At 40.6% G+C, this 22413-nt stretch overlaps 1 protein-coding gene across 3 annotated transcripts; it reads left to right on the top strand.

Annotated features, from left to right (window-relative positions):
* Positions 1 to 4723: 4723 nt before the first annotated feature.
* Positions 4724 to 20984, top strand: RIMOC1 (RAB7A interacting MON1-CCZ1 complex subunit 1). 3 transcript variants are annotated; one of them, XM_070411778.1, is made up of 7 exons: positions 4724 to 4833; positions 6053 to 6159; positions 9169 to 9312; positions 10363 to 10494; positions 11688 to 11802; positions 15627 to 15660; positions 16982 to 17061. In XM_070411778.1, the coding sequence occupies exons 1-6, from the start codon at positions 4734 to 4736 to the stop codon at positions 15635 to 15637; spliced, it is 609 nt and encodes a 202-aa protein (XP_070267879.1). In that variant the 5' UTR covers positions 4724 to 4733; the 3' UTR covers positions 15638 to 15660; positions 16982 to 17061. The 3 variants fall into 3 exon arrangements, with proteins under 3 accessions (XP_070267879.1, XP_070267878.1, XP_070267880.1); XM_070411777.1 differs by lacking the exon at positions 15627 to 15660 and having other exon boundaries at positions 16982 to 20984; XM_070411779.1 differs by lacking the exons at positions 11688 to 11802; positions 15627 to 15660 and having other exon boundaries at positions 16982 to 17062.
* Positions 20985 to 22413: the final 1429 nt, after the last annotated feature.

Raw genomic sequence — 22413 nt, 5'->3', positions numbered from 1 at the left:
AGTCGCTACCCCTCTGCTCCTCTGACATCCTGTCCTCAGCCAGGAGGCCTGGAACGGCTGCAGTCCCTTCGCTGTCAGGCCAAGGACAAAGCCAACGCAGAAGGAACGCAGGCCAGAGACCTCCTGGGAAATGCAGCTGGGCCTCTGGTTCACGTCATCCCTGAAGCCTGTGCTGCCTCTGGGATTTGTTTTCCAAAACATGCTCTTCCTCACTGTTTCAATGTAGTTTCCTGACCGCAGCCAAAATTTAAGTTGCAGCCAAATGTATTCCCCCGATACAGAGCTTTTCATTAAGACAGCACGTACAGCTGATCTGTTGTAATCCAGGTTTTGTGTGGATATGGTTTTAAAATGTTTGCTTATGCATATAAGCCTAACCAATGGACACAGACAACAGGGGGGGTGAGGGCATGAGTGGGGGGTGGGGGGGGCAATAGGGGGGGGGTAAGGACACATATGTAATACCTTAATAAAGAAATTAAAATAAGTAAATAAATAAAATGTTTGCTTATCAGGGATTTAAAGTGGAGATATGAATCAAAGTGTAGCTTTTAATGGATTCTTTGCAAGTCAAGTAGCAATTACTTGTAATGTTTTCGAGGTGTTCTGTTAATTTGCACTAGGATTAAGATTGGTACGGTTGGAACTTCTAATAATGTACTCTATCTTTAAATGTCATGTCCCCAACAAAGCACACAGCTTGGAAGCTAGCTGGCATTGCAGCAACAGTGCATGCTTATTAGAATTGGTTTATTTGGCAGATACATCTTGCAGGTAATATAGATAGTATTTAAAACGCTAAAGGAAACAGTATAAAACAAGGCTGCCCATGGGATAGGGAAAATGATGAATTACCCTGGGGAGTGGAGCAGGAGAAATAGTTTCTTCTGAGATAGAATGAGACCAGGAAATCCTAAATGGCACAGCTGTCTTTCCGTTCTGTTCCTGGATGAATTTATTCTAGAGCTTAAATTATATAGTTCTTATTATTTAAGACCCCTCTAATTATCAGGCCTTTAATTTTTCAAGCTCTTTTTACACAGATCTGCTCTTAATTACCATCCTGCCTATAGGGCAGTGGTTCTCAACCTTGGCTGCACATTAGAATCACCTGGGAATCTTTTTAAAATCCTGATTTCTAGGCCTCATCCTCCGGAAATTCTGTTTCTTTGTTACTAATGTTGTGGCCCCACCCCATAACAAACTCAAAAACTGAATTGCCACCCTAGTCGGTTTGGCTCAGTGGATAGAGCATTGGCCTGCAGACTGAAGGGTCCCAGGTTCAATTCCAGCCAAGGGCTCATGCTCAGGTTGTGGGCTTGATCCCCAGTGGGAGGTGTGCAGGAGGCAGCCAATCAATGATTCTCTCTCATCATTGATATTTCTATCTCCCTCTCCCTTCCTCTCTGAAATCAATAAAAGAAGTATATTTTTTAAAAAATGAGTTGCCAATTGCCTTTTTCAGATGAACGTAAAAAGTCACATTAGATAAAAGTTTTGTTCAGCGTGGGTTTACACAAAGACCTCTAGCAATCAGTAAGCCTGAATTCTTTTCTCCCTCCCCAGTGAGTTCCTCGTCCAGTGTCCTGAGTCAGTAAATGCCCTGCCATTGGCCAAGTAGCTCCTGACAGAAACCTGGGGGTTATCCTCGCTGTCTCTTTCTCCTTCACCTCTCACCTCGAATCCTGTCACCAAGTGCTATTGGCTCTACTCATGTAGTGCATCAAACGGATTCACTTCCATCCATTTCCACTGTCCCTATGACCACCTAATTGAATAAATGAGTTGGCCATGGCCAGAAGACAGGGTCAGTTAATTTGGACATGGTCAGTGCGGGCTCACTCTGCCCCCACGGGTTCATTTCCATGGTTATGAGTGAGGCATTCCCCTCAGGAGATAACCTGTGCTCTTCAGCCTCACCGTGCTCTAATTTCCCCCACACCAGCAGCAGCCTTGGGCCTTCTTTCATTCCTGCAAACTACCTAGCTCTCCCCAAACTCAGAGTCTTCGCACATGCTGTTCACGGTGCCTGCTATGCTATTCTCCACTGTGCTGGTTATAGACTTATTGGCTCTCAGTTCCCAATTTATTTTTATTTTTTGCTGATTTTATGAAAAAATCTATCGGGTCCTTTAAATGTATTTTCCCTTTGTCAGCAGACACCATGTCAAGCTTTGTCAGTAGAGGGAACTAGAGAGACACCGCAGGAAGCAAAAGGTCTTCCTGGGTCTTCTTTCCTTTTTTGGCGGCTCCTGTACGTGGGCAGCTCCTCTGGCATCAGGCTCCCGCACTCATGCCGCTTCCCTGGCACCCCCGGGGCAATTTTGTAGCGGAGTACCTCCTCACCGTGAGCAGCTTTCCCCGCACCCTGCAGATGCAGAGTTCTGGCAAGTTCCAGAAGGTGGAGTTCCAGCAAGTTCCACAGGTGTAGAGTGCAGGGACTTCCCTGCCATCCAGCCACCAACAGCCATGAGCTCTCCTCCCATGGGGTCTGGATCTCTAGCTCAAGGGTATTCCTTATCTTGCTATTCCTCTCTGTTACTTCTTACTAGCCAATCCATTTTGACTCCACTCCCCCCTTATAGTTAATAATTCTTTATATCAAATTTCCCTGTTCCAATTCCACATGGTTTCTCTCTTCTGATTGGATCTCCAGACTGATACACACCCTCGCTCTTCACCTGGCTAATTTTATTCATCCTTTCGATTTTAATGTCATTTTCTCATCTCTCAAATCAAACCATATCCCTCTCCTTTTTATTCACAACACCTTCCACAATTCTAAAATTACATATTCATTGTGTGACATTAAGCCTTTGCCTCCCCTGACTTGATCATAAGATCTAGGAGGGTAGTGATCATGTTCATTTACTGCTATAATCCCAGTGCCTGTCATAGTGCCTGACCCAACAATGGTCATTAAATGAAAAGAGGAGTAAATCTTTAATGAGGTCCTATTATATGCAAGTTGCTGGTGGCAATTTAAAAATATAGAACTCAATTCCTGTTCCACAGGAGGGTGACAAATCTATATGAGAAAATAAGACCCCCACACACAAAAAGCAGTAAAGAAGTGCTTTCTCTGGCTTTAAGCACTTTCTTTCATGTGCATTGGTAAGGGCTGGCTGTTATCTGTTTATATTTTTGGGGTGGTGGGGGGCAGTCTTCTAAAGGTAGGTGATTACTTTGGCATGATCTTGGACTAGTCACAGAATCATGTGTTCTAGGATTGGGAGTGGTTAATAGTGGCATTCTGTCCAGTTTCTTCATCTGGAAATGAGGGCTGCACTGTATACTCACAGGTCCCTTCCAGCTCTCTCCTAGGACATGCACACACGTGAGCCTTCAGTTGAGCAATAATTCCCAGTGCCAAGTATGTTTCTTGCTGAAAGCTCGTCATTGATTAATGAGTCGGTAGCATTGTAAATTTTATTTAAAATATACAGTGAGGTTTGACATTTTGAGTTGTCGAATGCTCATTAGTTTTGACTCCTTAGCCCACGTTGTCATATAATGCAACTTTCCTGGCCTTCAGCTTCCTGATTTGAGTAATATATTGACAATATAACGTGGAGTCTTTGTTCAATTAGTAAACATTTTCCTGGTACGCATTCTGTACCAGGCACTGAGGACACAGAATTAATACAAGGATTCCTGTCCCCTATGTTTAAGTTTGAGTCGGAGGAGGAAACCGCTGTTAAAAACATCAGTTAGAAAGGCATTGTGGCAATTCACTTATAAACACAATACACCATTTCCCTATTTTTAGTATAAATAAATAAAAACACAACCTCCCAGAAGAAATAAGATAAAAGGAGATTTTTCAAGATGTACTGTGTCAAATTGCAAAACGAAAAAACTGAGTTAAACATTTGATCATAGACTTGAAAACAGGGAATGCAAAATGAAAGTCAGACTCGTTGACTAAGGGCTTTGAAACTCACAGTGGAGGATGAACTTTGCGCACAGTGGGCGCTTTAGACGTATACCAATAAATCTAAACGTCCAACAATAAGAATGTTTGCAAATGCAAAATGTGGGTACTAGTGAACGCGAGACGGATAAAGGACTTTGAATGTCAGCTTAGCCAATGCAGATCAGAAATGAAACAAACCCCGCTGCTCAAATGAAGATTTGGAAAAGCGACACTCAACTTCCACTAGGGCTTGGAGCTCCGCACCCAATTGCCTCTCGGAGAGTAGGATGAGCTGCAAGGGGGCCATCGGGCTTTCCATTTCTGACCAGATTATAGTCAGGCATCCTCCTCACTGCAAGACCAAAATTCCCAGACTTCCCTGCGGGCTCTACTGAGTGCAGCTGCAGCTCGGGATAGGGAGGCGCGAGCCGGGGACCGCGCACCACCTGCCCGCCGCCCACCCGCCAGCGGCTGCCAACTTCCTCCCGGCTCCCCGCGGAGAGAGCTGGCTTCCCACTGGGTCAGCCTGGGGGCATGGACGTCTCCGATTGGCTTAGAGGAGGGCGGGGCAGAGGTGTGTCCCGACGGCACACCCGCCCCTAAAGCCTGGCCGCTCAGGATTATGGGAGGGAGGATTTTCCGAGAAGGAGGAAATATCCCCGAACGCCCTTCGCCCTCCCGGGTCTTCACTCCTCCGGGGCCCGGGGCCCCGCCCACCCACCCGGCGGGCTCCGCCCCCACGCCGCGCCGGCGCCCGGGGATCAGGTGACCGCTGGCGGCGCGGTCACGTGCTGGGGCGCGCCCGCCGCTGGTGGCCATGGCGGCCGCAGGCTCCAGTGTGGCCAGGCGAGTGGAGGAGCTGGGGGACCTCGCGCAGGCCCACATCCAGCAGCTCAGTGAGGCCGCCGGCGAGGACGGTGAGGGGCGGAGGGGCGGAGGCGGGGAGGCGGGGAGGCGGGGAGGCGGGCGGGCGGCGCAGGGGTGGCTGCAGCCGTGGGCGCGGGGGCTGCGGCCTGCGTTCAGCGCGCGCCCGGTGCGCGGTCCGTGTCCGCCCCGCAGGACTCACATCGCCTTAAGCGAAGGCGTTGGCGTCGGGGCTGCGATTTTATCACCCGTGACAACCGGGTGCGTCTCAGTCAGATCAGTGCTACTTGCCGTGCGTTGGCTCGGGAGCCCCGGGGCCCGGGGCAGAACCCGAGAACAGGGCCCACGAAAGTTTGCAGGTCCGCGCTGGTGACAGCACCCAGGTGGTGGCGGTGCGCGCAGGAGAGAGCTAGGCCGGTGCAGCAGTAACACTTCTGTTGCTTCGTTTTCAGTCTCTGTCTTGTCTGGGATTCTCAGCTCAACTGTAAACAGTCTTCTACGGAAGGGCTTTGCATTGGTTCTTGCACACACATCACTTCGGTTCTCACAAGGGTCCCTTCGGGATCACAACACTTTTAAACAACAGTGGTTTCCTTAAGAAGAAAAAAAAAAAAAAGTAGAGAATTGCCTCGACTTCTGGTTTTAAGTCCAGTTCTCTTTCATGACTTCTCTGCTGCCCGTAGATTTTATGTTTTTTCTTTTTGAGTCTTGAGCCTTTATTACAATGCAGATCGGCTTTTAAGTTCTTGTGGACTCGCTGTCATCGCGCTCAGGAAATGGTAGTGGGACATTGACCCCAGTGATTGGATAAATAGTTGGTAAGTTTGTTGACTAGGGTCTATGATGAGATAGCTCTGGTTCTAGTCAAGATTATTTGCGGAATTATTTTTTTCTTAGCGGTGTGTTCTTCAAAATCCACAGAATACCCAGAAGCCAACTTATTTTTGGGTGTGGTAAGTCAATCCCAGGATGCACATGAATAGTTAGTTGATTGATAGTAGAGGCTATTACCTGCAACTATATCTAAGGTACTTCTAAATAAGCTATTTAGGAAGTTTTCAGTCTAGCTTTCTAGAATAAATTTCCATGATAAATTAGCTTAATTAGGATTAGGCGTTATGTTATATTTGTTTTACATAAACTATTATCGCTATCATGCTCTTCTCCAGTGCCAAACATAATTTTATTTAATCATTTAAGATCCATAACATTTTTGTTTAAATAATAGTTTGAAATTATATGAAGTAATCAACATGTTTTTCTCTCTTACAGATCACTTTTTAATTCGGGCCTCTGCAGCTCTAGAAAAATTGAAACTTTTGTGTGGAGAAGAAAAAAAGTGTTCAAATCCATCGAATCTACTAGAACTTTACACACAGGTACTAAGACAGATGTGGTTTCTGACATGTTATGGGGCAAATTGCTTAATTAGAGGATCGATTCCATTGTTTAGGTCTAATAAAATCATGTTATTCTCTATTTCAAGTGTTTGATTTTGTTCAAAAACTGTATGTACAAAGTATACAGACTTGAAACTTGGAGGCAATATGCAAAGAAGTAAAGATTTAGTAGATGTGTATTGATAAGAAAAATAAGGAATAAAATCTTGCAGGTAACAGAATTGCTTCCCTTTATAGGTAAGTAAGCAAAACAGGACTATGTCCAATTTTGAAGATTTTTAAAGGTTATTCAGAAGAAATGGAGGATTCTAAAAAGCCCCAGTTATTTTTCCCCCCCCCGAAATTCTCCTTTCCTTAGAATTCTGAACATGACTCCCTCTGTTGTTATCATGCAACTCTGTAAGATTGTTCTGTTGCCCCTTTTCCCTTTTTTTCTTTTGCTTTGCTTTCAAATTAGGCCTCTGTATGGACAAGATTTGTTTTCTTGGTTTTCTCAAACACTGCTGAGGCAAGTTGACATTAAACATTATTTCATTACTAGAGGCCTGATGCACAAAATTCGCGCAAGAGTAGACCTTCCTTCCCTCGGCTGCCGGCTTCCCTCTAGCACCCGGGACCCAGGCTTCCCTCGAAGCCCTGGCTTTGTCTGGAAGGTCGTCCGGAAGGACATCTGGTCTAATTAGCATATTACGCTTTTATTATTATAGATAGTAACTAACATTCCTACAACATCTTATAGTTAGTAGAGTGCTCATATGCCCTTACTTGATCCTCAGGGATAATACAGATGGGTGCTTATAGAAAGTAGAGTAATTGGTGGCTACAAGAGTAGTGACGGGGAAGTAATTATAACATAGGGAACATCGTCAATAATATTGTGATGAGCCCTGACTGGTTTGGCTCAATGGATAGAGTGTCGGTGAAAGGTCCTAGTTTCGATACCGGTCAAGAGCATATACCTTGGTTGCAGGCACATCCCTAGTAGGAGGTGTGCAAGAGGCAGCGGATCGATGTTTCTCTCTCATTGATGTTTCTAACTATCCCTCTCCCTTCCTCTCTGTTAAAAATCAATAAAATATATTTTTTAAAAATATTGTGATGACTATGTATGGTGCCAGTTGGGGTACTGGAAATATGTAAAGTTTATGATTAACAACTAAGCTGTACACCCCAAACCAATACATAACAAAAAGAAAAGAAACAGAAAGCAGCCCTAACCGGTTTGGCTCAGTGGATAGAGTGTCAGCCTATGGACTCAAGGGTCCCAGGTTCGATTCCGGTCAAGGGCATGTACCTTGGTTGCAGGCACATCCCCAGTAGGGAGTGTGCAGGAGGCAGCTGATCAATGTTTCTCTCTCATCGATGTTTCTAACTCTCTATCCCTCTCCCTTCCTCTCTGTAAAAAATCAAAATATATTTTTTAAAAAAAGAAACAGAAAGAGTAAACTTGGTTAACCTTCACGTGTACATTTATAGCATTTAGATGCCTGGCACTGTGTTTTCTGTTTGGAGGAACATAAGATGGCTTCTGCCTTCAAACGTCATGGTCAAATGAGCCTGTGACAGCTACTCACAAACCCCAAAGAACTGTTGTGATTTGGCAGAACTTGCCCTGGCTTTCTTTCCTTTCAGAAGGCTCCTAGCTTGTATCATTTCTTTCACATAAGAGAGTTTTAAACACCTTAATTTATTTCTAAGAATATGGCAAAAGGCCCTAGATTTATAGTCCCCAGGCCCCCTTGGATCCCACTTATGGCTCTGAATCAACAGGTCGCTTTTCTTAGGATGATCTCCTTCCTGGCTTACCCTCCACACAAGAACATTTATCACTTAAGTAGTGCTGCGTGCCAAGTAATGTTCTAAGTCAGTGGTTCTCAACCTTCCTAATGCCACGACCCTTTAATACAGTTCCTCATGTTGTGGTGACCCCCAACTATAAAATTATTTTCATTGCTACTTCATAACTACTTTTGCTACTGTTATGAATCGTAATGTAACTATCTGTTACGCTATATGTGTTTTCCGATGGTCGTGACCCACAGGTCGAGAACCGCTTCACATATGTCAATTCATTTTATCTTCAAAGCAAAGAACTTTGAAAGTCATTTAGTCCAATTCATTTTACCAATGAAGAAACTGAGGCTTAAAAACATAAATTGACTTGTCCTTTGATTAGGTGATTAGTGGTAGAACTGACACTAGAACACAGTTTTGTTCATCTTAGTCCAATAGGTTAAAAGAAAAAAGGATTGGGTCGTTTTAAGATACTTGAACAGAGCGTCTTGTATTTAAGAATGCTGGGGTCTTAGTGTTTGAATTGCATAATGTTGGTGATATGCTGCTGCCTTTGGTGGGTTGAGTCTGCATTTGGGAAAACAAATCCTTTGAAGATTCAGTTTAGAAAACTAGAGGTAGTGATCTTAACTTGATAGAAAATGTCCAGAGTATATATGTATAAATAGCAAAGAATATATAACTATACTTTTCATAATATTGTATATGGTTTACTTATCTGAATTAAAATATAAAACTCCCTTTTATTGTCTGAGGGAAGGAAGGTCAGCATTAATTTAGTATTTTAGTAAAATAGCTATGAAGTTTTCCATAAAGTTCATCTTGGATTATGTTTTCAGCTAGACATTTTGGCTACTTTTCAAATTTAAACATGTATTGATTGATTTTAGAGCAAGGGAGGGAAGGAGAGAGAGAAGAAATAGAGACATTGATTTGCTGTTCCACTTATTTATCCATTCATTCATTCATTGGCTGATTCTTGTATGTGCCCTGACCAGGGATGGAACCCACAACCTTGGCTTATAGGGACTATGCTCTAACCAACTGAGCTATCTGGCCAGGGCCTCAAATTTAAATAGTGCACTAGAAAATTTAAATGTCTAATAAAACATCTGTACACATGTAAAGTTAAACTGTAAGAGTTATTCAGGTAGAAATCATTTACAGCTATTGTTTTTTCTTGTACATCATCAGGCTATTTTGGACATGACATATTTTGAGGAGAACAAGCTAGTAGATGAAGATTTCCCTGAAGACTCTTCCCAGAAAGTAAAAGAGTTGATCACTTTTCTTTCAGAACCAGAAATTTTAGTTAAAGAAAATAATATGTACCCAAAAGTAAGTTTTACACTCATGAATGATGGTGAAGCTGCTAATTCTTGCTGTATGGACTGCTGTTTAGAGTCTGTGTTTTTTCTTCTTGACTATGTCTGTGTCTGTTTTAAATTAAGATTGAAGGAGGGATTACACTTCAGACCAGTGTCACACCTAAAGTATTGTATTTTCTAAATATGTTTCAGAATACTTTCCTGATGTAATTGTATTGTAATTACAGTGCCTGATCATTTTCTAAGCAAAGATACTTGCTATTTCTGCTCCCTTTTCTTTTGCAGACACTGCATTTTCTTGAGGGTCTGCATTTCCCGAGTAATTTAATGACCACATCCCTTGTCCTTTTATAGTTTTGCTCCTTCCCCAACAGTTCCCCTTCCTCCCATCCTAGAGACAGGCACCCAAGGATACCGCCTTAATCCCCTGACCGTCTCTATTCTTGCTTTATAACCTGTTGTATGCTTGTTACGGCATCCTACTTAGATGATTCCAAGATTTTTATCTCCAGCTATGGCTACTTTTTCAAGGAAATAATTCATCTTTAACTGCTTGCTGCTTATCTCCCCTTAGATATCTTTTGTGCTGTATGTGTTCATGAGGGGATGCTAATTGTAGAAACAAATACTCCCAAATTTTAAATGACACAACACGGTAGAAGTTTGATTAAGGTTGTTTTTGTGTATATCTTTTTATTATTTTATTCTAGCAATGGTAGAAATAGGTAAGATCTTGTTTCAAGTAACATGTAGTTCTAAAAAACTATCTTTTAAATCAGATTATTGAGTATTTATATTTTATATACATTAGAATTTGCTACTAAAATATTTAAACTATTTTCTAAAAATATTTATAAGTGGAGTAGTTATTTTAATTTTCATGTAGCAATAGATGTCTGTATTTCTAATTGATTCAAAGTACAGCATTCCTGTGTAAATAGCTAAACGAAGAGAAAATGTTGTGAAATAAGTGCTTTTAATTTCTCAGTATTTTGAAATTTAACTTTATTTTTACAGACATCACATTTCTCTTCTCAGCTCTGTCTCTGTTGTGTTTCAGCACTGCGATTTACTTGGGGACGAACTCTCGGAATGTCTCTCTTGGCGACGAGGAGCCCTACTTTATATGTACTGTCATTCTCTGACCAAAAGGAGAGAGTGGCTCACGAGGAAATCTGGTTTGCTTAAAGAGGTAAGAAGGCATTCCTCAGTCCTTTTTGATTGTTAAGTTTATAGGTTCCTAAAAGCTGTCTTTGGTGTGGTGTAAAGACGATTGGAACCAAGGGGTCTTCATTCCACGTCTTTTGCTTACTAGCTGTGTAATCATAAACAAATTGGACTTACTGTGAAGATTAAGTAAGATAACAGGTGAAAGCTCTTTCACTGGCCACATGGAGTCATGTAACTACAAGGGAACCTGGAAAGTATAGTCCTTTTCTGGTACATTGCCATCCCAAATAAAATTAAGCCTCTTACTGGAAAGTTCTATAAGTTCATGATTTTTTTTTTAATATAAGGTAGACAACATATATTAATTTTTAAGCATAGTTTTTGGCCTGAAGAAAACAAACGTGGTTGTGAGCCTCTCTGTCAGCAGATCACGCCTGAAGAACCCACGTGACTCTGCTGCTAGAAAACTGGCTCTGATTTGGTTTGACTCTCTGACCAAATCAATAAATCTCAAGACGGTCTTAATATTGTGTCACTAGGGAGTCTAACGGGTTGATTGTACATATGGTTCATGGGGGCCTGGAAATGAGCGGTCACCCTTTTAGGTGTAAAAATTGAGAATGTCATTTCTAAATTATAGTAAGTACATACATATTTTTAATAAATTGTTGAATACATTATTTTTTAAAAATGTATATTTTTTTATTGATTTCAGAGAGGACGGGGGAGAGAGAGAGATAGAAACATCAATGATGAGAGAGAATCCATTGGCTGCCTGCTGCACGCTCCCTACTGGGGATCGAGCCCGCAACTCAGGCATGTGCCCATGACTGGAATTGAACCTTAGACGCTTCAGTCTGTAGGCCTACGCTCTATTCACTGAGCCAAACCAGCTAGGTCTGTTGAACACATCTTTATCCTTTTCTTCCTCTGAGAACATTTTTGACAAGTATATTACTGAATCGTGTGTTCTTGGTTAATGATTTTTTATCTTCCATACTCATAACTGGAGCATTTTGAAGATGACACTTTAGAATATGTATTATAAAAGTTTTGAGGTAATAGATCCTTAGACTATTGAAATGTAATAGCAATAAGACCTAGCTATATATTAGCCCATTTTTCTTGAGTAAAGAATGGGAAAAAGTTAACATTTGAAGTTCCGGTAGCTTTGCATGTAATACTTTCAATTCTTTGGCTTTGACTTTCATTTAGTACCTTGTTGATGGAATCAGTTACTTGCTACAGATGCTAAATTATCGGTGTCCTACCCAATTAGATGAAGGAGTTTCTTTCCAAGACCTAGACACAGCTAAGTTACTGAGTGAAGGTAATGTGATCTCTTTTTGAAGTTTTTGTTTTTAAAGTTTTTTAAAAATTTAAGAAGTTTATCATATTTTACTCGATTTAAGTAAATTTCAAATTACATCATAGACAAAAATAAAATGGCTTCTAAAAATTCAGAGATCTCTTGTAATATAGAAAAATACTCTTAACCTGTCTGTTTTGTAATTTTGGGAGCGTTATATATCCTGTTACATTTTACATTCCTCCGTAGCCCTGGTCAGCAACTTAGTTTTACTGCTTGTAACAGAAATTGGAAGTAACTTTGAAACAAGATAGACCTGTACTTCTCTTGCACATAAAAAAGACCCAGAGCTGGTTATGTTGGCTTCCTGGTGTCATCAGGTTCCTATGTTTTTCCTTCATCATCTTTAGAATCAGAGTTCTTCAGCTTCGGAGGAAGGCACTGTATAGAGAATACAGTGTGAGCAGTGCTTCCCAGTGCTGTGCAGCATGCGTCCCTGTGAGGATCCTGCTGGCGTTCTCGGTATCCCAGCATGCTCCTGGAGCGCCTCCCTCTCACCTGTTTCAGTCTACAGGGCTGGCAAAGGGTGCTTCTTTCACCCAAGTCCACTCATTCCTTTGGGCATCACTTTACCTGCATTTCACTGGCCACATGGAGTCATGTAACTACAAGGGAACCTGGAAAGTATAGTCCTTTTCTGGTACATTGCCATCCCAAATAAAATTAAGCCTCTTTACCAAGAAAGAAAGGGAGAATGAATGAGTATTGGGTGGCGTCTGTTAGTTTCTGCCATGAACATCTGTGCCCTTAAAAATGTTAGGAATTGGATATAGAGGATCATCTGGGTTTTAGACTGAGGTGCAGGAGGAAGAACCCCTTATTTTTGCCATCTCTTTTACGATTGGAGGAACTGAGGCCCTGATAAACCAGATAATACCTGTTCATAGTCATGTAGCTGGCAAGTGATGTACATGATCCGTGTGTAAACTTTCTTTTATACTAGATCTGAAATTTTGATGGGGAAAAATCAAATATGGGGAGAAGAAAACTTCTTAGAGAATATTCTATATTTTCATTTTATAGTTTAATTCTCCTTTGTTAGTTTCTGTAGGCTTTTTCTATTTAAAAAATTGGATAGAAAAAAACATAATTGTCACTAATATACGACTGGCTGGTGATATCCAAAAACTTTTTAATTTCAGTTTATTCAGGCAAATAGCCTGTCCTAAAGAAGCGTTATTGTGAATACAAAGTGTTCCTTCAGTAGACATTTTGACAGACATGGGGTGTTTTGATTTACTTATGGGAAGAACTTATTCCAGACAGCTAGTGAACTGATTAGCTGCATTCAGAATGGCTTTTTAAAAATCTCCTTATGCACTCGCATGGATTAACTTAAAAGAAAAAGTAGGGGTGGGCACTAAAGTCTATTTAGAACCAAAGAAAGTTGCACAAGCCATCTATTTCCCTACTCCCATTTGTAGCCACAAGGTAAGATACTCTCATGGCCTGAAACTTTTTCTTCAACATGCATGTGATACTGGTGTCTGCTCTTCTTTTTTTTAATTTAATTTATAGGGTTGACACTGGTTAAAAAGATTATATGGGTTTCAGGTGCACAATTCTACAACACGTCATCTGTAACCCTGTATTGTGCGGTCACCACCTCAAGTCAAGTACTGGTGTCTTCTCTTAGATCGTCATTTGCTCTTGCTTCTAGCTTCTATTTCATCTATAACAGGAATCAAAAGAGACAGAGAAGTCACTTTTTTTCCAGAAACAAATAAAACGACATTATGGCCATATTGGATTTGTCACAGTGCTTGGTTCTCTCTTGCTGTTGGCTTCTTGTTCTCAACTAAAGCTGTTTGCTCCTCTGTAATTCCTCTCTCAAGATAACTAGAAACCAGCAAGCCTACTTTTCATAGGCTAAATTACTCCAGAGACCCCATCAGAGACATTTAACTATTTTTTCATTTTTTTGTTAGCCAATATAAAACATAATTCTGAAAATCCCCAATTCTCATTAGGGAGAAAAGTTCTATATGAGTCATCAGAATATTTTTATGGACAGATCTTAATGATAATGTACCTAATTTTAGATAAAACAGTTTATATTTAGTAATATTTTTTCTTTCTTTTTCCAAAGTAAGGTAATCATATAGTGCTTTGAACATTACCTATATGTCATTAGTTTTCAGCTTTTAAAAATGATCAAGTGATATATTCAGTAAACCTCATTACCCCATCTCTGAGCTTCATTCCTCGGCGTGTCCTTTTAAAAATAGCCTTGTCGGAATAACCCTGGAGTTAACTAGATTAAATCAAATACAGTTGAGCTTTGCACACCCTTGCTTTATGCTTTTATGCCACTGAGGACCACCCGCTTCCGGCTACCCTTTGGCCCACTGCTTAACCAAGAAACTGGACTTCAGATCCCCTGAAGGAGTGGCTCTTAACTGGCATTGCTGATTGCCAGGGCAGCTTGCTAACAATACAGGCTTTTGTTTGCCACCCGCAGGTTCTGATTCAGTATATGGGTCCAGGAATCTTGAGTAAGCTCACATAATTATGATGCGGTCAGATTGAGACCTCACTGCTCCTAGGGATGCCAGTCTGCCACCTTTTTAATGTGGCAGTCTCCTTTCTGCCCTCATTCACTTACTTTCCCTCTCCCGCTCTATATTCTCCACTATCATGTGTGTCCTAGACTGTGCAGGCAAGTGAAGTAGTTTATCTAAAAACAATAGACTATAGTTACAGAGTAGTAGATTCCTTGGGGCAGTAGAGAGGTAGAAAGTGCCTAATTTTTACATTGTTCATCCTTTTAGTGCAAGATATTTTAATGCAGTAAGTAGTTTAGCATAGTCCACAGCATCATCATCACCCTAGGTCCTAGTGGTTTGTTAAAAATGCAAATTCATAGACCCAACTCCATACCTGAACCTGATACTGTGGAGGTGGGCGCCCAGCAGTCAGCATTTTAGCACATCCTCCCTGTAATTCTAAAGCAGGCTAAAGTTTAAGGACCTCTCTTTGTCGTATAGCCATTCATTCGGTCCCTGGTAAAATCTTCCTGCCAGATAGTGTCCCTTGTTCAGCAGTCAACCCTTCTTAATATAAAGAATGAGGTTCACTTGGAGTTGGGCACAAAATAAGATCCCAGTTCTCACCCTACCCAAGTGGCTTCACTTTCTGGGATATACTTCAGCTCCTCCCCAAGCTGCAGCCTGCTTTACGTTCAACCTTCCTTCCATTTCGGCTTCTACCGCCTTCCTTTCCTCCACCAAGTTTTTTATGCCTTTTTTACACCACTGAGGACCACCCCATTAATTTTAGGAATAACTAAGCAAGGTGTAGGATTACAGAAATAAAAAGGCTATGCATTCAATGAAATGCTGAATCTAATACAAAATATAATTCTGTATAGCATCTAATGCTGCTTAGCTTTTTCTCTGAGGTTTATGATATTTTAAGTATGAAGGAATAAAGTAAAAATCAATGATTATGTGTAATATGTACTGTACTTATTAAGTGAATGTTGTTTTATACACAGAAAGTATAATTAACATGCCAGTGTCGTCTATCATATTGTCATGAATGCAAGCCTCAGATTCTGCTCTTAAATGATCATTTTTTTAAATTGATATAACCGTTTGATGAGTCAACTCTTCAGCTAAATCTATTTCTTCTCTTGCTACTGTTTATACGCAGGATTTGAGGGGAAGTGAAGGGGGCAGCTCTAGGGACAAATGCTAAGACTATGAAAAGCTTGCAGTAGAGTCAAGATGATAGAAACTAACGGTTTTGAAAGTTGAATTTTTCTTCTATTTTTGTGTTTTTAGTACCATCATAATCCTTTCTGATGAGTCATATTAGGTGAGCAACTGAGATTATGATGCTCATTTGAGGTAGACTTTTCTAATCATACAAGTACCTGTACATTAGAATAAAAAAACTATTTTTAGTGCCTTTAAGAAGTTTATTAGTCATATAGTTTATACCGTAGTCAATTATTTATATTTTTTTATTCCAACTCTGTTCCTCTTTCTACCAAATTAATATACTTTGTGTGCCACAAATGTTTAATTATATAATTGCCTTATTTCATAATAAGATTGCTTTAACTTTTGATGAAAATCCTGCATGTATTCCCTTTTCCTGGGAACATAAAGTGTCTTAGATATAATTTAACATCTTTGATAATTTAGAATTATATGGTCTCTCAGGGTGATGTTTCTTTAAAATACATTTTTATTTTATTTTTTTCTATATTCTTATTGATTTTAGAGAGAGAGGGAGAAGGCGAGAGAGAGATAGAAACATCGATGAGAGTAAATCATTGATCGGCTGCCTCCTGCACACCCGCCCACTAGGGATCGAGCCCACAAACCAGACATGTACCCCAACCGGGAATCGAATCGTTGGCCTCCTGGTTCATAGGTTGACACTCAACCACTGAACCATGCTGGCTGGGCTCAGGGTCATGTTTATGCATGATAACTTATGTAGACTTTTGTGGAAATGTAGGAGGTGTAATATACTTGACTGGAACTGTAATATTGATTCTAGAGTACATACTAAATTAAAAGTTGTTTTCATGGTGGCCTTCAGGGAGACTCTGAGTACTCTGAAATTGTGTGTAGAATTTTGGGCATATGTCCCAGGAGAGGTTCCATTGATTCAGGGGTCCTCAAACTTTTTAACAGGGGGCCAGTTCACTGTCCCTCAGACCGTTGGAGGGCCGGACTATAGTTTAAAAAAAAACTATGAACAAATTCCTATGCACACTGCACATATCTTATTTTGAAGTAAAAAAAACAAAACGGGAACAAATACAATATTTGTATTTGCATGTGGCCCGCGGGCCGAAGTTTGAGGACCCCTGGATTAGGTTCTCAAAGAGGCCTTAAAAAGTATTCCAAAAAGATTAAGAACACACTGACCTAAATGATGTTTTAAAAAAGTCTCGGACTATACTCTTTTTTGTGGGGGTGGGGAGAGGGTTCTATTTATAGATAAAATAAAAATAGAGGGCCAATTCAGTGAGGATTGCATTAGTGATATTTGGCTTTTCTAAGTGTAACTATTAAATGAGAAGGAAAAATGACGACATAAAAGGAATTTATTAGAATTTTATTAATCAGTTTCTTTTTTGACGTTTTAAATTCTAATCTCTCAACCTAAATGACTTCCCTAGGAATATTCAGTGACATTCACTTGCTGGCTATGATGTACAGTGGAGAAATGTGTTACTGGGGATTGAAGCATTGTGCCGATCAGCAGCCAGAAAACCAGGGCGTGGGCGCAGGTGTTTCTGGAGCAAGCTGCACTACACACAGAGAGCCCTTGGATTTCCGAGAAGTAGGAGAGAAAATTTTGAAAAAGTATGTATCTGTGTGTGAAGGACCCCTGAAAGAACAAGAATGGAACACAACAAATGCAAAACAAATTTTAAACTTCTTTCAGCATCGCTCTAACTCGTAAGTTTAGTCCTTTTCAAACAGAAAAGCAGAAAGAACCATGAAATGGAAACGTTCCAGAAAAGAAGACATATTGACACTAAGAATGTCACACTACATAAAGATGCCCAGCGTGGTTCCCTTTTAAAAATGCCGTCACCGTAGTTCATTATATATTCTTGACTCTGTGAAGGAACAGTTCTCTCATTTCTAAAACGGCATGTATGTTATTCTAACTCAGCCTGAACTACAGATATCCTGTAACTAATACTAAGGAAGAATCCAATTTAGCTGTACAAAGATTTTTTTTCTGTTACTTCAGATTATTATTAATTATTATTATTACTTTAGACAGAGAGGGAGAGAGAAAGAGAGAAATGTCGATGTGAGAGAAAATCTATTGGTTGCCCCTGACCGGAGAGCAAGCCTGAACCTGGGTTTGTGCCCTGACTGGGAATTGAACCCTCCACCTTGAGGTGTATAGGATGATGCGCCAACCAGCTGAGCTTCAGATTATTTTTTTTATTGTGGTAAATTGTAACATAAAATTGACCATTTTAACTCTTTTTAGGTCTGTTTATCTTGAAATTTGCTGTGCTTCAGAAGTTAAAGTCAAGTTACCTCATTGTTTTGGATATATGCTACACATATAGAAATTGGCAAAATTATGATGAGTATTCAGATTCCTTTGCCAGAATAAGATAAATAATGAAAGCCTTCACAAAAGAACTGTTATTTAATTATTTTGCCATGTACTACAAATAGCATTTAACTGTTTTATCCCTCCTATTAGGCATTTTATAAAAAGTTAAGATGATTTTCTTATCTTGGTAAAAGAATAGGCATGGTTTATCAAATGAGTAATAAGGATAAAAACCAAGTTAGGTTGCTCTTAGCTCATATGTCTGCAAGGCACATCTTTTCCTATGTATTGACATTTTTATATGTTTTTGTCTTTAATAGTAGGGTGAGTGATTAAGGCAGAGAGCCTAACTGCTGTCTTGCATACAGTCTGTCTACCTCTACGCCAGGACTTTATCACATTCCCCAACCTACTCCATGGCCACACCTGAAGGTCACCATCCTGAGTTTCTCTTTCTGAAATCTTAAATTTTAGTGATTGATGATAATTCTCATCTGCCTAGCTTTTCTACCTCTTCATGTTGATTGATTCTTTTCTCCTTTACTTACTTCACAGCCTCTTCCTCTTGACTGCCGCCTTGTCTCCTAAACTATCAGCCCCTTTCAGATGTTCTCCCTTCCTTATCCAGCCTCCGCCTTGGGGGAACCGACCCTTCGAATCCGTCTTCCCCTGGGCCTTTACCCTCATCATTCTGTGAGCCCTCAACATTGAATCAGTTCTGTTGCTCACCTTTTCTGGATGCTGCGTTCCATGCAAAGTACACGCAGCCCTTCAAACTGGAACTACTGAGTGTCTCAGCCTCAGCTTCAGAGGAGCCCTCAGTGCGAGCCTTGTGTCTGTGACCAGTGTGGCCCCTCTCCCTGTCCCACTGAGGCTGATCCAGACCACCATGTTTCCTCTGTCCCCTCCCCCAACACATGGTTAGGTCCCGTCTTACAGAAAACCGAGACTATGAGGTCCGTTTCTATTTACCAGCTTTGCCCGACTCATTTAGAGGAAAAGAGGAGACCAATCTCCACCTGTCCTGGCTGCCATCTTCCTCATTTTCCTGTGGCTGCTCTCTGGGCCTACCTCTGCCGTGTTGATCTTCCCTAGAGCCCACCCTCCTTCTCTCCCCCTTCTCTCCCCTCTTCCTTCCGTCTTCCTCTTCTTTTTACTGATTCTCCACACCCTTCTTACGTGACACCCTTCAGAGCCATGGCTCCTGTTGCTCCTGGAATCTCACCATCCCATGTGGTGGCAGGGATCCACTGCTTGACTGTTGTTTTCCTTCTGATCGGTGAACTTCATATTTTAAACATTTATCTTTATACATAATACTTAACACACCTTAGGCCATTGGTAAAGTGTTTTGAATTAATAAGAGGCATGATTCTAAGTGCCGAGCTCTGCACAAAAGGATGGCCGCTAGGATTCCACACTGCCGTGCCCTCTACCTACACCAGTGTTGACAAGGCAGATCGCGCCTCAGAGGAGTAAAGTGTTATGAGAGTTAGAGCCTGAGAAAACAAGAGAACTTTCTCTTTAAAAGCTGGGAGCTTCCATTTTGCCTTCATGACCTTGTGAACCACGTGGGTCTCGCTGCTGGTGCTCTAAGGTGCTTTTTACTGAGTCTACCCCACACACAATTGGAGGATAATTTGTATGCCATGACCATTATAATACTTTTTACTCTAGTGTATTATAAAACAATGATCACATTTTTGTATGTTAAAGCCTGCTAAGTAAATTCTGTTTCATTTAGAATGAAGTCACTTCAAGACACCAAATATTCCACATTAGGAAGGTACTGTAATTCACTTATCAACAACTTTGATGTGCCTTCTACATGCCGGGTTTTGTCCTGGCACTGAGGAGATAGAGCTTCATAAAACACCCTCTTTCCAAGTTTGTATTCCTGTGAAGGAAACGGACACATTTTAAGAAATAAATAGGTAGCATGTTAAGTGATGAGTGCTGTGCAGAGGAAAGCAGGGTCAGGGGCTAGTGTGACTGGAGAGGAGTGCTATTTGTAGGGTGGTGGGAAGGCACCGCCAAGCACCTATCTACTTTAGCATTTGTGTCTTCAATTTCCACCCCTTTGGTTAAATGCCTTGAACATTCAGTCCATTTATAAAGCTCTTCTTTCTGATGGAAATTCTGATACTGCAATAAGAAGGGAGTCACTGCAAGTGACCATGTCATTTTATTACATCTATAGGCTGCTCTCCAGTGTGGGCTTGACGGATTGGTGAGCGATGACCTGAAGGCCTGGTGCATTTTTTTACACTTGGGTTTCTCCTTTGGGTTCTCTGATATTTACTAGATCTTAAACTCTGTTAATGGATTTTTCATAATCTTTATATTTGTGTAGTTCTTTCCCTATACGAATTTTTATATGTCAACTAGGCTTTGAGATTTAAAGGCCTGTCCACCTGGCTGCATTTGTAGGGTTTCTGGCTACTGTGAATTGTATCATGCTGATTAAGGTGCAAATCATGACTAAAGACTTTTCCTTATTCCTTTGCATACCATAGAGTGAGGTGGGAGTCATGGCTAAAACCCGGCAATATAATTACATTCCTTCCTTTACCATCCACTGTGAATCCTGTGGTGTTCATTAAAGTGGGAGATGTGTCTGAAGCATGCTCAGATTAATTTTAATGGCATTTTAAAAACCCACAGCTGGTTGACATGTGAGTTTTAGTTTGCTTATCACCTCTCTCTCTACCTTTCAGGGTTCCTTTTTCTGGCTCACATAAGGATACCCCATCTGCCATAGAATCCAGGATTCTGTAGTTCTCTAGTATCACTTGTACTATTAGTTTTTGAAGATCTAATTGACTTTATTAACAGATTCATGAACTGGGGAATATTCCATCTAGGAACTAGAAGGTGCTCCCTTTTTTTTGGTATTATATTTTAGCACAATATGAGATATATTATGAAAGTATTACATTAGAATAATTTTAATGTATCCACAATTAAAGTATGTGTTGTATATTCATGCTGGTGTTCTCTGTTGTTATTGTTTGTTTTCCTACTTCTAGTGAAAACTTCCAAGTAAAATGTTTTAGAGCATATTAATTTTTAAGAAAAAATTAAACCATGTTCCCACATTTGTATCTTGTTCTTTGTTTTCTTCTGTATCTGGGTGTTGTATGAGAATGAAACTTTTATCATCTCAGTTTACTATTGAGGTCTGAATATTATTTCTTCTGGTCCTAATAACGTTCAGACAGGAATATAAGTTCTGTGCCAGAGGCCTGAGGTTGAATCCCAGCCCTGTCATTTCTTAGCTGTGTGACTACATAAATTACTTAGCCTTTCTATGCCTTAATATCTCATTTAACACAGGAAAAATAATAGAACCTCACAGGTTACTGAAAACGATCAGTGTCTAGCACATGGCAAGAGTTCAAAAGTTAGTTATTACTACTACTGTTTTCTGTCATGTCTAATTCTGTGTATTGGCATACCTCTTCATTGTGCGAAAGCGATAGTACTCATCAGCCCGAATAATTGAGTGACAAACTCTCTGGCCAGGGAGCACTAGTTGCCATGTTCCCAGTTTGAATGGTGCCAGCCATTCCAAATGGGATGTTGTAAGCAATTACTGGTTGATAGTGAGTTGGAACCAGATTATATAGAGCTCAGTGTAACTATTATATCCATTCTTAATGGAACTTTAAAACTATTGGACTATTGCCCAGCTGGTGTGCCTCTGATTGAGCATTGACCTATGAACCAGGAGGTCATGGTTTGATTCCTGTTCAGGGCACATACCCGGGTTACGGGCTTGATCCCCAGTGTGGGGCATGCAGGAGGCAGCCAATCAATGTTGATGGTGATGTTTCTTTCTCCTCCTTCCTCTCTCTCTCAAATCAGTAAAAATGAAAAAAAATAAAACGATTGGGCTATTTTGGGGGGGAGGCATATTTTTCTTATTGGATGGTATAAAAGATAATGCCATCTTGCTCTCTTTTGAATAATCCTAAAGCTTTTAAATTATATGTTAATGATAACATTAGATTGACATGTTCCTTTAAGAATTTTTGAGCAGAGAACTTTGGAACAGATTAAGTGATGTAATCTATTTGAAATAGACTGATACATAGTACTAAGTATTTGTGCGCTTCTTACCAATAGAGACCATACCCATTTCAGTATAATCGATTATCTTGTAATGTGGGCAGTGGTAACTATAAAGCTCTGTTTAACGTAAGGCTGCACAAAGGGAGTGAGATGGACACCTTTTGAGAGAGAAAAAAACTCACTCGTGGGATTTCAACCGTACCGTATCTGGTTTCTTATTCCAGCCGCATTTTGCTGCCCTTCAATGCGGTACGTTCAGCAGTTTTTTAAATGCACTTATATTTCCATATAGTGGACCTAGCCGCCTTATTTTGGCATAAGGTCCTTGGTGATTGGGCTCCTGACCGCCTCTCTCCTATCAATTCATGTTAATCCCTCCAAAAAGCAAATGTTAAGTTGGGGGCTGAAAAACAACCAGCCAAAAACCCCACTAGGTACTAAGAAGGAAGCAAT

The sequence above is a fragment of the Myotis yumanensis genome, unplaced genomic scaffold, assembly GCF_028538775.1.
Source record: "Myotis yumanensis isolate MYYU_CA2020_CCGP unplaced genomic scaffold, mMyoYum1.0.hap1 SCAF_4, whole genome shotgun sequence".
Classification (NCBI taxonomy): Eukaryota; Metazoa; Chordata; class Mammalia; order Chiroptera; family Vespertilionidae; genus Myotis; species Myotis yumanensis.
This window is presented reverse-complemented; position numbering and strand designations above follow the sequence as displayed.

Excerpts from the sequence above, each read along its gene's own strand:
- RIMOC1 (XM_070411777.1), top strand. The coding sequence starts at position 4,734 with ATGGCGGCCGCAGGCTCCAGTGTGGCCAGGCGAGTGGAGGAGCTGGGG. Across the intron at positions 10,495-11,687 it reads AATCTGGTTTGCTTAAAGAG|TACCTTGTTGATGGAATCAG; the intron begins GTAAGAAGGCAT and ends ACTTTCATTTAG. Across the intron at positions 11,803-16,981 it reads AGCTAAGTTACTGAGTGAAG|GAATATTCAGTGACATTCAC; the intron begins GTAATGTGATCT and ends TGACTTCCCTAG.